Here is a 14504-nt window from a genome sequence, read left to right on the forward strand (position 1 = left end):
TCTGCCCTTGATCTCGGGAGTTGACAGAAACTCAGTACGCTGAACTTTGTGTTGATGTATGCTCATGTGTGTGCGTGCGTGTGGTGTGTGTTGTGTTGGGGAGCATATGTTTGTACCTAGTTCTACACCCACTATTGGGCACTGGCGACGTTAGTGGGGATGTCGTGGTATTTAGTCAATACTATGCATGATGGAGCTGATGGTTATATTGTCTTGTGGGTGACTACCATGGGTCTATACCTTGCACTTTCCTTCAAGGGTGAATCTGGGCTTATCCTGGATTCATCTAGGTATATCCACAAGCAGTCATCATCAGAAGTACAGAAAGAGCCAAAGATAGAAGTTCGGCAGTTGTGCCTCACCTTTAACAGGAGGGGATGTCACGTGCGCACTTCACTTGCGTTACGTGGACATGCTTCTGCTATAGTCTAGCAGTTTTAGCTCAGGACCTAGCCTGGCACATTTGTGAGCCTCTAGCAAGACGTGCATGGCTAGGCCGGTCATAGTTGCATACCCTCTCGTGCACAGTTCAGTCATTTCATCACGTAGGCAATTTACTGCGTGTAAACCACCCCTAGCTTGGCTTTATTACATGGTCGTGGGGCTGATTTATAGCCTGCTCGACCCAGATTTCAGCACCTATATATGGAGCTCATTGGGTGCTAGTATCAGCAGAGGAGGCAGCAGAAGGCAGCCAGCATTTTCAGCGTCATCTCACCTGGCGTTTCCAGCTGAGGTCAGCCAGGGTTCCTCAAGACTCTCCATCAGCGTTTTCAGCCCTTGATGGTCAGTGTTTTCAGCCAAGACAGCGAGCGTTTTCAGCTTTGAAGCGCGAGGAGATTTCAGCCCTAGCCTCGTCGTGGTTGCAGATCCCTTAGCCATCGACATCGCTAGCAGATTTCGGCATTCAGCCTTAGCGTCGTCATCATCGCCGTCGTCGACATAGTACCTCAGCACCTAGTATCCCTTGTGCCTTGGCTCGGCATAAGGATCCACATAACCCATCAGTACCTCGTCGTTGACGTCATCGTCGTCAACATAGACTCCATCAGTACCTTCGTCGTTGACATCATCGACGTCGACATAGACCCAATAAGTACCTCGTCATCGTCATCGTCATTGACAAAGAACCCCTCAGTACCTCAATACCCGCAGTACCCCAGTATCATCACTACCCAGCATCAATAGTATCAGTACCCATTAGCATCAGCATCTCAGCATTTAGACATTGTATCGGCCTTGTGCATGAATAAAGAAAGTACTTGCTCTGGCAACAGAGCAAGGGGGCCCTTGAGGGTTGGGGACCCGACATTCGGTGTCCTCTCTCTCTCTCTCTCTCTCTCTCTCTCGTGTCTCTCTCTTTCATTCAATTCAATTTAGTTTTTTTAAGTGAAGTTAAGTGTCCTTTGTGTTTGTGCGGAGTACTATATCCAAGCTAAATCCTTAAACACTTCCGTTGCACCTGACAACTCATTCTCTTTTCCTAGGATTGGGTGGGAGGGGGACTTGCTATCTTTGAAAGTGTTGGCTCTATGCCGATGTGGGTAGAGTCGGTTGTTACCTTAGAGCGTACTTTTGAGCATATTTCTCTTTCCGAAGGGGCTTCGAGGTTATTATCTTTAGTCGACTATCTGTGCTCCATTCAGTGGAGTACCATGCACGGTGTCTTCTAGTCCTTGGGTTCTTGCGGCTTTGGATGGTGTGCTTTAGCCCAGAGTGCAGTTAGTATCTTGGCGGATGTTTTCTTTAGCCATTTCAGTGGTTGCCTCGTCTTTCGGATTTTTGGTGTGACGATTGCTCTTGCCACTGCATCCGAGCAGTAGTTCCTATGCCTCGTCTTCCAGATTGATCCCTGGAGGCTGTACCATTCAACACACACCTACTTCCCTTATCCTTAGACTGGCATGTTATCGTGGATAGGTGGATAGTGGTCCTTCTTGGACTAGGAACCAATTACAGTTAGTCGGCATTCTGCAAAGAGGGGAGACAGTCTTCTTGGTTCTCCCAGATTTGGTTCCAGGTTCCACAAGTATATTATTTTCCTCTCGAATTCACCTACCCCGGGCGATCCAATCATACAGGTAAAGTTTGTTGGAGAGTTATAACAGTTATCCATGGTTCGGGTGTTCTCCCTTCAGAGGGGGATGTGGAGCCAACTTGGGAGTCAGTTTGTGCACACTATTTCCATTTAGTTCTTGTGGTTCCATGTGCAGCGGACAAGATTGACAATCTATTTGGTGGCTTTCAACAGCACCTTGTTCCTCTCTTGCAGAGCTTGGGTGCAGGGTCTCTTGATCTTGTCGTGTTAGCTGTAGTCTCATTACTGATGTGTTCTTTTCTGCTGGATGTTCATTCCCGATTGACTCTGAGAGTGGGGCGATATTCTCTCAACTGGTGTTCCAGACAATTGAAGATCAGTTGCAGTTTCACTCTCAGTTCCGATTAAGTTCCTTCAGATACAGTTTTGTAGTTCTTCATTTTATATGGTGGTTGGTGTAGTTCTTTCATTCTTCGTCATCAGACATATAATTCCTTAGTAGGCTTAGTTCCGATGAAGTTTCACTTTCACAATCTGATGAAGTTCCTTCAGATTCAGTTTTGCTGTTCATCATTTTATACGGTGGTTGGTGCAGTTCTTTTGTTCTTCGTCATCAGACATATAATTCCTTAGTAGCCTCGGTTGTCCCTTCCTTTGGACTTCCCGTAGTAGCTTGGAGATTCTGGCATGGGTATATGACCGGAGGTACATATTTCCGAATTGTTCCTCGAGGGTAGAGCACTTTAGAGTTTGAAAATGATCCGGATGCTAGTCTTTTATGCCTTTATCCTCAATTTTGAGGCATACTCTTAGAGCGTTCAACAACAATACTTTTTGTAGATGTTGGTTGTGCGACTTGTGAGCCGGTTTGCTTGAGGAGATTCTTGATATAGCTGGATTTATATTCAGTGGACAACATTATACTTCTTGGATGTCTTTCGGGGGTAATAGTTGGATGATACAACGGCCCTGTATTGATTCGACCCCGGAGTTTGTAGCAAATATTCTCGTCCACGAAACCCTCTCTTTACAGATGCAGATTGCTCACTCCAACTTCGTGGTCCGACTTTCTTTTCAGGAGCTGAGAGGGGGTGTTAGAGTTCAAGCATCTCTGTGGATTCGTCCAGTCGGTCCCAGTTTCTCCCAGGGATAGCTGTTAGGGAGTGAGGGTTGTTTGGTGGCTGTGCCCGGCCAGTGTGAGGTAGGTTTCTCATGTCCAGTTGTGTCTAGCCATGTTTAGCCTTGGGTTTTGGCTCTGTTCCATGGCCACTAGGCTCTTGTAGGCTGGGGGGTATTTTGCCGATATAGTTGACATGGCCTATGACTTTTCCTATTTTTCTACACTTCCCAAGTCGTGAGGACTGGCTGATGGCCGGCCGACCTGGTCATTGTTAGGTATATAGGTGAGGGTAGGAGCGCTAGGGGACAGGGTAGTCCGTGTCCGTTGGACAAGACGTTTAGTTTGGTCCCGTACTGTATCGTCCCGTCAATTTGTTTAGTCCGTTCCGTCTGACGAAAATAGTCATGTTGATTGCCAACTAGCAGTTTGACTATTTGACTTTGCCTTTTGAGGGGAACTTTTTGCACACATTTAGCCTAGGATACCTTTGTGACATTACCTCAAGAGTCAATGCTCATTGCCCTTTATAATTTATCCCCCTCCCTCGCATTGTGCACACTCTCTCTCTCTCTCTCTCTCTCTCTCAGGAATCCAATGCATCAGAGAAGCAAGGAAAAGGGGCAGTTTACAGAGGAGGCAAAGCTATTATCAGAGATTTCAAGACCACACCCCCCTTGTCAAAGACATGGACTTGACACATGCACACATCTAGTCACATGGTGATTCTATCATTTGTAATATCTAACTCTTATGAGTCATTAGAGCCTTCAAGTGAGTTGGCACATGCACCTTTCTTTTTTGATGATACCCAAAGTGGATTGTAATCAAAGATGTATCTGATTTGTCCTATATGCCAGCTTTGGCTTCGACAAGGACGTTAATAGAACTTTCTTTCTTTCTCTCTCTTTCTCCTTCCCTCCCTCCATTATGCATAATGCTCCTCCTCTCTCCCTCCTTTCCTCTAGTTCAAGATTCAAGGGCCTCAAGCCTCAAGGCCCTAACTCTGTAGAAGCATACCCTCTTTTCTCCTCTTCTTCATAAACTCATAGCTCTCAAGATTGTCCTCAAGCTCTCTCATGAGGCATTGCTCTCAGCTCTCCATTCCCTCCCTCATAGCTCTCAAGCCTTCCCCAAGTCTACATCTCCTAAGCTCTACATCTCTCAAGCTAAAGAATTGCACGCTTGTTTTTTTAAAGCGTCCGTAACGTCATCGTGCGGCAAAATATTTTTAAAGTTCGATGAATACCGCACGTCTTGGTACATGAACAAAACGTACGTGACTGTACGAGACCACCTAGCTAGGGGAGGTACAATGTGGTGCAAGCTCTGGGGGGCACAGGGGGCAGTCCTAGGAGGGGCAGTGGGTGCATTCAGCCCTAGCGTTTTTCTCTCCCAGCAGTGGGGCAGCACCTCAGACATGCATTGGATAGCAGACATCCCTTCTCTGCGTTTTCTCCTCAGGGAAGCCTACAGGTGGACCGATCTGATGCAGAGGCAGAGCATCTCCGATGCAGGCCTAGGAGAGCAAAGGATTCCTTCTCCCTCTAGAGGCAGCCATACGACGGCAGCCTTGAGCCTTGATTCCTCTCTCTCCAGATCCACTTTCTTGCTCGGAGGAGATGCAGTTCGGTGCAGCCCATGCCGATACCGTGTCAGTAGCAGTCGGAGTTGTGTGTACCTCAGCCTTTAGGTCTATCCATTGGGCATGTCAGTTCTATGCGGGTGTTATCCGCATGGAGAGCCTTTCCCAGATCTCTCTCTCTCTCTGTGATTCATTCTATATTGTCTTGTCTCTTTCTACCTCTGTGATCTCTCTTCTCCATAGGTGTGCCTTGTTCATGTGTTTCGCATTGCAGATGTTGTAGATTGAAGTTGAGGTGCCCATTGGATCACAAGCCATTTCTTGTCTTCATTGCATCTGCCGCTGCCACCTTTGACAGTAGGATCGTATATTGCTAGATACTTTTCTACTACCGGGATTTGTTGCACATATCCTCGTCCACGAAACCCTCATCTTATAATTGCTAATTGCTCAATGCAACTCGGTGGCCTGTCTTCCTTTCCAAGAGCTAAGAGAGGGTGTTAAGAGTTCTGGCATCTTTCTGGATTTGTCGAAAAGGTCCCGGTATCTCCCAAGGACATGAGTAGCGAGTGAGGACTGTTTTGTGGCTGTCCCCAGCCAAAGTGAGGTAGTTTTCTCATGTTGTGATATGTTTAGCCATGTCAGCTAAGGGTTTTTAGGCTTAGCCCATGGTCAATAGGCTCCTGTAGGCTGGGAGTATTTTTCCCAACCTTGCTGGTATTTCCTCCAGAGCCCTACAGGGATTCTAGAGCTCTTTTGCCCCTTTTCCCCTATTATGAGATCGTGAGGGCTGCCTCAGGTCTGGCCGACCAGCCCCCTTGGGGGTATTTATCAATGGGCAGGGCTACATTGGGGAAGTGTGAGTGCATATGTTGTTGTATGCAGGGTGCCCCTAGTGGGCAGCAGTGCACATAGGAAGGCAGTTGCTTGCATTTCTTGAGCAGCCTTCCCAGCCCACAGTTTTCGCTCACCAGCAAAAGAGAAGCATCACCGTGTGATGATGGGCAATGGGAGGTCTTCCTTGCGTTTTTCTTCTTAAGGCATATGTGTAGAGGCGATGTGATCATCTGGATGCAAAGCGCCACTCCCTTGTTGCAGGCATTGCATTGGACGACATCCATGATCTTCACATGGCAGCCTGTAAGGTGCAGCGGAAGTGTTTATGAATTAATTTGGATCTAGTACTCCGCACAAACACAAGGGACACTTTACTTCACTTGAAAGAACCGAACTGAACCGAAATAAAGAGACGCCACGGCATGTTGGGTCCCAAGCCCCCTTGCTCTGTTGCGAGAGCAAGTACTTTCTTTATTCTTGCAACAATGCTGATACAATGCTTAATGCTGAGATGTTGATGCTAATGGGTACTGATGCTGGGTACTGAACTGATGCTGGGTACTATTGGGTATTGATGTATTGAGAGGTTCTATGTTGATGACGACGACGAGGTACTACTGGGCTGCGTTGACGACATTGATGACGATGATGAGGTATTGATGGGTCTATGTCGACGACAAGGTACTGATGGGTCGATGGTCTGTGTCGACGACGAGGTTCTTGATGGGTCTGTGGATCCTTATGCCGAGCCAATGCACAGGGGGTACTAGGTGTTGGGGTACTGTGTCGACGACGGTGACGACGATGACGGCGAGGACCCATCTTGTATGCAATTGGGGGTACTAAGGAAGTGATTGACTTTAGCAACTAAGCTAGCTTTCTCCTGCAGTGAAAGGGTGTCAAATGGGGGACTCCAAGGGGTCGGTCAAGGGGGCTTCACTAGAGTCCCTTAGTGAAGGCAAGGCGGAATCCTTCATCCATGCCTTCTGTTGCATGCTACTATAAAAAAGAGCAAGACGAAGAGGAAAATGTGTGCCCACAAACTCTTGGACAAGGAAGAACTCTGTCAAAAAAACGTCAAAAAGGCGGGGGAGGAAGGTTTCTTATTGGGGGGGTTGGCAATGAGCATGGGGGGAAGCGAGCACATGGCGGTAGGAGAGGGTGGACGGTGCAAGGGGGGGATTACTAGGGCGAGGAGGCGGCAAGGTAGCCGGAGCGAGGTGAGGCTATGAGTGGGGCAAGAGAGAGGAAGGGTGAGCTGTGAGCGAGGGGGAAGGGACCCCACCGGGGCCGGGGAGGAGGGGATGGGTAGAGCTAGCGGTAGTGAGAAAAGAGAAACGGGGGGGAGGGGGAGCTGTGGGAGCGATGGTTGGATTGGGAGCAGCAGCAGCAGAAAGCTTAGACAGCTTAGTCGGATAGGGTGAGTTCCTTTCTTGTTATTCAATGGGTTCTAACTTCTAAGTGGTGTTGATATGGCCAATGTGTGGTTAATATGCACTCAAAGGTTAGACTCAAATGGTGGTTATAATACCACACCTTAACAAGTGCATAGACATGAAAGTGAATTATGGTCCATGTGAATGTAAGTAAACATCTAGATTTATATTTCCCCTAAAGTCTCAACTTTTTACATGATTTTTTTTTGGCAAGCGAGCATTTCAAATCACGTCGTAAATGCTTCAAATCATGTTCATAGTTTAGATGTAATGCACGCACACATACATAGATGTGTATGGATGCGCGCAATCACGGATGTGAGGGTCATGTGTGTGTATAATTATGTGTGTGTATGCATGTCCTATTTGTGTGTGTACTTCCACACTTTGATGAACAAATTTGCAAATAATTGAGCAAATAAATGGCTGTGTGTTTGTGTATGCCTGCTTTCGTGTGTACATTTTGCATTCAAATAGGAAAACGAGCTGATAGTGTTATTAACTACGTAATTTCAAGAAGCAAGCGGCCACTCAGTAGGGACTTGCATAAGCATGTGACTAGCCAACTGAAGAAAACCCCCTCTTCAATGGGTGTTAGTACTGTGAGTGCTTGATCTGTATTAAATGTGTCATCGTCTCAGACGAATTTTCACTTTGGGCCGTGTGTTCTAATTTTTGTTGTTGGTGTTTCAGTGCCCCTGGTTGCCAAAGAGAATATGAAAGTCGTGCGGCAGTCAACACAGTAGTACTACATCCCAATCAAGTAATTTCCAGTTTAATACGATAGAAGAATATGTTATGTGTTTGAAATTAAATCACAGATTACTTTGATTCAGGCTGATTTATCTTCAAAAGAATGTTTTGGTTAATGTCTAATTCTGTGACGCTGCCAGAAAGAGCTGATATCAGGGGATCAAAATGGTAATATCCGTGTGTGGGACTTGACAGCAAATTCTTGCAGTTGTGAATTGGTGAGTATTTAGTTTCTTTTGCCTTAACATTTGTTAAAGTCCAGCTTGCTAGAGCTTTTACGTTCACCTTCCAGATGCTTTCACTCCTGCTACGGGTTTTCTCACAGGCACTCGGGCCCTTTGTTGTGGGTTGGCCACCCTTTGACCCTTCTGTGGATCTAAGCACATATAGGGTTTGCACCAGACATTTTACCCATTTTATAATTTATTCACAGTTTTGTGGATTTTCTGTGGTTGGGTATTTTTGGAGGTTTTGCCCGCCGATCCAGAGTTGGCTCAATACATCAGTGCAGCCCCAATCCACATACTAGTCATCTTGTATCATTCTACCTCCAGAGTTATTGAGTTGTCGGCTTTACCTCTCTCTCTCTCTCTCTCTCTCTCTCTGCCCTCCTGCTGCACCTGCACGCTGCCGTGCTGTTTGCTGTTGCACCTGCGCCAGTCCCCCCCCCCCCCCCCCCCCCCCCCCCCCCCCCCCCAAAGTGTTGACATGCCGACAACGCCTCAAAGGAGGAGACGACCAAGCCGCCGGAGATGAACAAGCCGGATGATAAGATGACGTCCAACATCGCGGATACCCTCGATGGCTTCACTAGTCGGCTATACAAGCTTGAGAAAGAGGTCGAAGGCTTGACCAAGGAGAAGGAAGCATGGAAGAAGGAGAAGGAGAAGTGGGAGGAGAAGAGAGAGAAGGGGAAAGAAGAATGGAAGAAAGAAAAGGAAGAGCTTAAGGAGAAAGTGACCTCCTTCGTGCTTCTATCGCATCCCTCACCCCCAAAGGAGAGATCAAAGCGGAAGCCAAGGAAGCCCTCAAAGAGGAGATCACCAAGTTCTCATGGCAAGCATCAACGACAAATTGGAGGCTACCAAGGAAGGATGGGTTGAAGTAGTCAAGAAGAACATAAAAAAGGAGGCGAAAGCGGAAGCCCAAATAGATAAAGCTCTCATCTTACACAATCATTGAGGAAGAGAAAATGCGACAAGCCTGCTGCCTCAATGTACGAGTGACTGGAATCAAAGAAGAAGAGGGGTCCACACCCGAGAGCGATGGGAAAGCCCTATGCATGAAGCTCGGGTACAAAGAAGACGAGGAGCCGCCCTCTCCAAAGCTTGGAGAACCGATAATGATCCACAAAAAAGAGCCCTCATGCTCCAATTCACCTCCGAGGAGTCTCGAACATCCTTCATCCGAAAGAGGGTTATCTTGAGAGCGCTCGAGGGGCTCCCTATCTACCTTGACGTCGACCTTACCAAGATGAAACAAGACATTGCATGCCTACAGTCAAGAGAGCTTGTAAAGAAGGGAAGAAGGCGGTATACCCAGATGGTAGGGTCATCATTGATGGCAAGACCATCACATAGAGACTCGCAGCCTATGGGACACATGAGGAGATCCACCTCGCAGTTTGGAATTGCAACGGGGATCTATAGACACACCCAGAGAGACTCGAGGAGGTGATGAGAGGATGGGGCATCATTCTTCTGACAGAGATAGATGAGAGTCCAGAGCGGAGTCTACCAAAGATTCAGGGCTTCGAGTGGGAGTTCTCACATCGAGAGAGAAACTGCCAGCACACCACACGAGGGTCAAGAGTGGTGGCTATACTCTTCAGACAGGGAATCCAAAGCAAGATACATATTGTTGCATGAGACCCACAGGCCCTTTACCTCTGGATCCGTTTTGAGCTATCAAAGGCCAAGACTATCTACATCGCCCTCTGCTACTTCGCCCCCTCAGGCTCCAGATTTGCTACCACAGAGACAACAGGGGAGAGGGAGGAGAGACCATTCCCATACACATGCTTGTCGAGAGATTATGGAGTTCTCTACACTAGGCGAAGTCTTCCTAGGACAGGTAGGAATCAATGTGAGACATACGACACAGAGGATCCGGTGGTACTATTTGCCATACAAGAGGAGGCCACCATGTGAGAGTCAACAGGATCCATTTCACACATGAGTTAGCCCCCTTATACTCGGCAGAGGTCGAGAAGGGACTCCTCCTGCTCCACCTCCCTATACCACTACCTATGCTTGCCCCTCACATCACGTCTGATCTTTAGACATCAACCATCAGCTCTTTCCTACACACCAGCCATACAAGCCACACTCCCCCCCTAGGGACCATGCCACAAAAACGTTGGTACCATGATGAGTGCAGAGACCTCTACCGTTGGCTGCGTGCACAACGAACTCTTGGAGAGACCATTGATTGAGAGGCCAGACGCCAGATGAAGACACTCACACGCCGAAAGCGGCGAGCTTTCGAGGCTTTAGAGCTATATCATCTATTCATGAGCATGGGCAATGCCATATCATGGCACACCCTCCATGAGCCACGACCGACTATCCCCATTGAGAATCCACAGGTATGGCACGACTACGTAGAGAAATTCTATAAGGTGCCGAATCAACCTCCTATTCCACAACCTCCCGGACCTCGACCCACGAGTTCGACGGAGATGATCAAGAAGGCCATCCACCGACTATAGTACCACCGATCATCAGACCATATAGGTTTACAGAGTGAGCACCTCATTTATGAAGCCGCCATGATAGCCCCGGTGATTGCACATGCATTCAATTGGGCTTTAGGGGAGGGCTTCCCAGAGCAGTGGACCAGGCACACCGTTGTGCGGATCCACAAGACTGTAGACACTTTGGACCCAGGGAATTATAGGATTATCGTTCTATCATGATTGGCCATACAATGGCCAAGCTATATGGGGAGGATGAGCTTGGTTCTTATAAGGAGGCTGAGGGCCTACGGGCTCCTTGCCAGGCAGAGTTGAGGCGGACCCTCTCTACTATCGACCGCATCTTCGTTCTGCACTGCCTCAATGATGGGGCAAAGGTGCGGAAGAAGAGGCTTTACTGTTGCTTTGTGGATTTTCGCAAAGTGTTTGACACCGTCCCACAGAAGAGGCTCTTTCGACGACTCCAGAGATTTGGGATACCTTCGGAGATGACCAAGAAACCTCGATGTTGCGCAAGGTGAGGGCCACCTGTAGCGCAGATAGTGTGTCGTGCTCTCTACAGTGGGTGCTACTTAGTGCAATGTGCGAGACAATCTCACTCAAACAGGCTGAAAACAGGAAACAATAGACAACAACTCAGCTCATAGAGACACAACAGTAACAATAGACCACAACAAATGACTCGACTATCTCAAGAACTGATACAGACTCTGGTGTGGCAGCACACTCAGCTCTAGCCCAGGACTCTCAGGTACAATGGGGTGTCGAGGCTCAGATGTGCAGGGATGGTGAATAAGTGCTCTGTGTATAGACTCTCTGCTCCCGACGACGATGCTGGACCCGATGTAAAAGAAGATGATGATCCTGACCCAACAGCTACTACTCACATGTACAATCATAAAGAGCCACCAACGGCTCATAAATGTCCAGTCAGCTAAGTCTATCTTCAAACTGACTGGTGGTGGTGACCTGGCCACGATGTCAACTAGACCACCGTCGGTACTGTCGTTACCCTACCACGTGTCACTCCCCAGCCCAGAGGGTCCGTTCAGTGTGAACCAGACCAACTGTAACCAACTGTCCAATTGTCTGTCCTGTGAAGTGACACTGTAGCCCTGTGAAACCGGCCCGTAGGGCGGTAGGTGTTGGTTTTCACCCGAAATTCTTTGCTTGCTTTATACACACACACAACACTTTGCAAAGAAAACCTGCGACGGGAATTAACACTTGAATACACACACGGCTCGGAGTTAGAATGCTCCGAGCAGACGCCGACAACCTGTAGGCCCCAAAATCGGCGCCCCTTTCGGTATTTCTTTATTCTTTAGGAGGGTAAATTACAAGGTAAGGTCCTGGGAATCCTTCACGTGTATCCACCTAGATACCATTTGATTTGGCCAAATTTCGGCAGCATAACAGCCCCAAAACTTGCGCGAAACCAATTCCCCTGCTGGAACTCACTTGCACTGGCGCATACCCTCTGATTCCTGCCCAAAAACAGTAAATTCAGCACGCTGTATTTACTGGTTTTTGCCCTGTTTTCAGCCCCAAACAGTCCCCTAACCGTCCTCTGCCAGTGGGGCACGATTCCCAATGGTCTTGGCGTCCGTATGGCTGAAAAACAGTGAATTTACAGCGCATACACAGCGCTGATTTTGCACCTGTACGGTGAGGTTATGACCCTCACCAGTGCCTGCTTTGGAGCAGCAGTTAGCTACCCCTGTTCCTGCTCAAGGAGGCTCTTGCCTCAGCACAAAAGCATGAACCCACACAACTGTACATGAGTCAAATGAGTAGCCCTCTTGTGGGGCATCACATAACTGCACGTAGGGGAGAGAGAGAGCAGTGTGTAGTGTGCTGGGCATCACTCCTAGCACCACACTGTACATGAGAGGGAAAGAAAGCACTCCATAGCTCTTAACCTGTGACAAAAACTGAAATGAGGCCTCTCCCAGCATAAAAATCAGCGCCCATTTTTCTGCAAGAGGAAAGTTCACGAAAATGTGACACTTGGCGCATTTTCAAGCATTTTCCCGTTTCGGGTTCGCCGCTTAAAAATATCCCAACCGACGCGTCAGTTGACTTCGCGGCAGAGATATAAAATGTTCCCCTAGTCATACCGGAGGTAATGACGCGAACACATTTCACGGCCCAAAATAGAAGTTCCCTAAATTTTAGGAGATGCTTCCGTTGGGCTCCCACTGGTCTTCTGACCATCTATCCTCATTGGGACCGCATCGAAAAGTGCAATGTGGCCCAACTGTCGGATACTTTTTGTTGGTAGTCCCACCTTCACTTTACGCCTTAATTGAGTTCACTTCCTAGTATCCACCAACTTGCTAAGTGCGACGGGGGGACCTATATGATCTTGCTCTGAGCCTAGACATCCTCTTACCATACGAATTCCGGTGCTGACCACTTCCCGTCTGCGGGTGAATCTACCGTTCACATTGGCCATACAATGTCCGACCGTTTGCTACTTCAAAAAGAGGGTCTTAAACAAATAAAATAAACCCCATTGGAAAGAAACCAACAACCAAGGTTAGCAGTTGCCACATCTCTGTGACATGGTTAATAACTGCCACGTCCTCGTGACATACCTCCCTCTTGAAATCGCAAACGTCCTCGATTGCATTCCATAAATACACGCCACTGATGATCTTGTGCTATCAACACTCTTTTATCATCGCATGTATCCGCAAGAAAGGTCGTAACATACATAGATACAAATGACTTAATGAGGCCTTCGTACTTTTGCCATTTCCATCTATGGCACTGAATTCATATGTACATTTGATGTACTAGCTCTATCATTACCCCTCCTTTGCACACGTTGGGTTGGGGCATAAGTAGGCTGTAACCCAAAGGCTTCAAGGTAGAGCTGCAATACATTTGGTGACTCTGATAGTTCATGCTCTTCCATCCACTTTGCATCCATAGGTGGATAGTTCTTGAACTTCACCAAATAACGTCTTGCAACTTGTCCTTTAACTTTTCTGTCCTTATGTGCCAAAACTTGCTCAGGTACCAGGATCTCATCAAGTTCCTCAACTTCTGGCTGATCCTCAACTGGCATATCTTCTGGCACATCACCCACGAAGGGTCTTAGAAGACTCACGTGAAACGCATTATGAATCTTCCACGCATCAGGCAGTTTCAGCCTGTAAGCCACATCGCTGATCTTGTCAAGCACTTGAAAAGGCCCATAGTAACGCATGCTGAGCTTAGGAAACAGCCGTTCCTTGCCCTTCATCTTCTTTAACCTTGCCTTTTCGAACCTTAGCAGAACCCAATCACCAGGTGATAACAACAATTCACGACGGTGACGATCAACAGCCTTTTTTTTGCTTTGCCTGAGTCTTCTCCAAGGCAACTTTAATTTTCTTATACATCTCATCCATGTTCTCAACATATCGATCTGCCTCAAAGATCATGTCCTTTGTATGCAAAATGGAAGGAACCTTTTTGCCGCCTTCAACAATTTCAAAAGGTGCTTTGCCAGTAGACGAATGCACCGTATTATTGTACGCATACTCAAGCATAGGCAAATACTGTTCCCACTTGCCCTTATTATCTGACACATAGCATTTCAACAGATCTAAGACAGTAGAATTGGCCTCTTCTGACTGTCCATCAGTTTGTGGATGAAACGAAGACGAGAACTTGAGCGTAGTACCCATGTTCTCAAACAATCCTCTCCAGAACAAACTGGTCATGCGAGGATCACGATCACTGATAATCGATTGTGGCATACCATGGTACTTAAACACATTGTACATGAACAAGCGTGCCATCTGATCATATTTTATCTTCTTCCTGACAGGGATAAAATGGGCTTGCTTGCTGAACCTGCAGATAATGGTCCATATACCATCATTCCCTGTTGGCGTCCTTGGAAGATCAAAGATAAAGTCCATAGCAATGCTTTCCCATGGCTTATCCGGAATCGGCAGTGGTTGTAACAACCCTGGTGCCTTTTGCCTGTCAAACTTGACCTTTTGGCAAACTATGCATGCTCGCACAAAGGCATCCACATCTCTCCT

General features: G+C 47.5%; 1 protein-coding gene across 1 annotated transcript in view; it reads left to right on the forward strand.

Annotated features, from left to right (window-relative positions):
* The window catches only part of LST8-1 (Transducin/WD40 repeat-like superfamily protein), a 158827-nt gene that overhangs the window by 78395 nt on the left and 65928 nt on the right, over nucleotides 1-14504 (forward strand). Inside the window, exons 4-5 of the mRNA XM_086518566.1 lie at nucleotides 7707-7776; nucleotides 7907-7984. Coding sequence (XP_086374692.1) covers nucleotides 7707-7776; nucleotides 7907-7984 — 148 coding nt within the window. The remainder of the gene's footprint in view (nucleotides 1-7706; nucleotides 7777-7906; nucleotides 7985-14504) is intronic.

The sequence above is a fragment of the Adiantum capillus-veneris genome, chromosome 8, assembly GCF_014529385.1.
Source record: "Adiantum capillus-veneris isolate H3 chromosome 8, ASM1452938v2, whole genome shotgun sequence".
In the NCBI taxonomy this organism is placed as follows: domain Eukaryota; kingdom Viridiplantae; phylum Streptophyta; class Polypodiopsida; order Polypodiales; family Pteridaceae; genus Adiantum; species Adiantum capillus-veneris.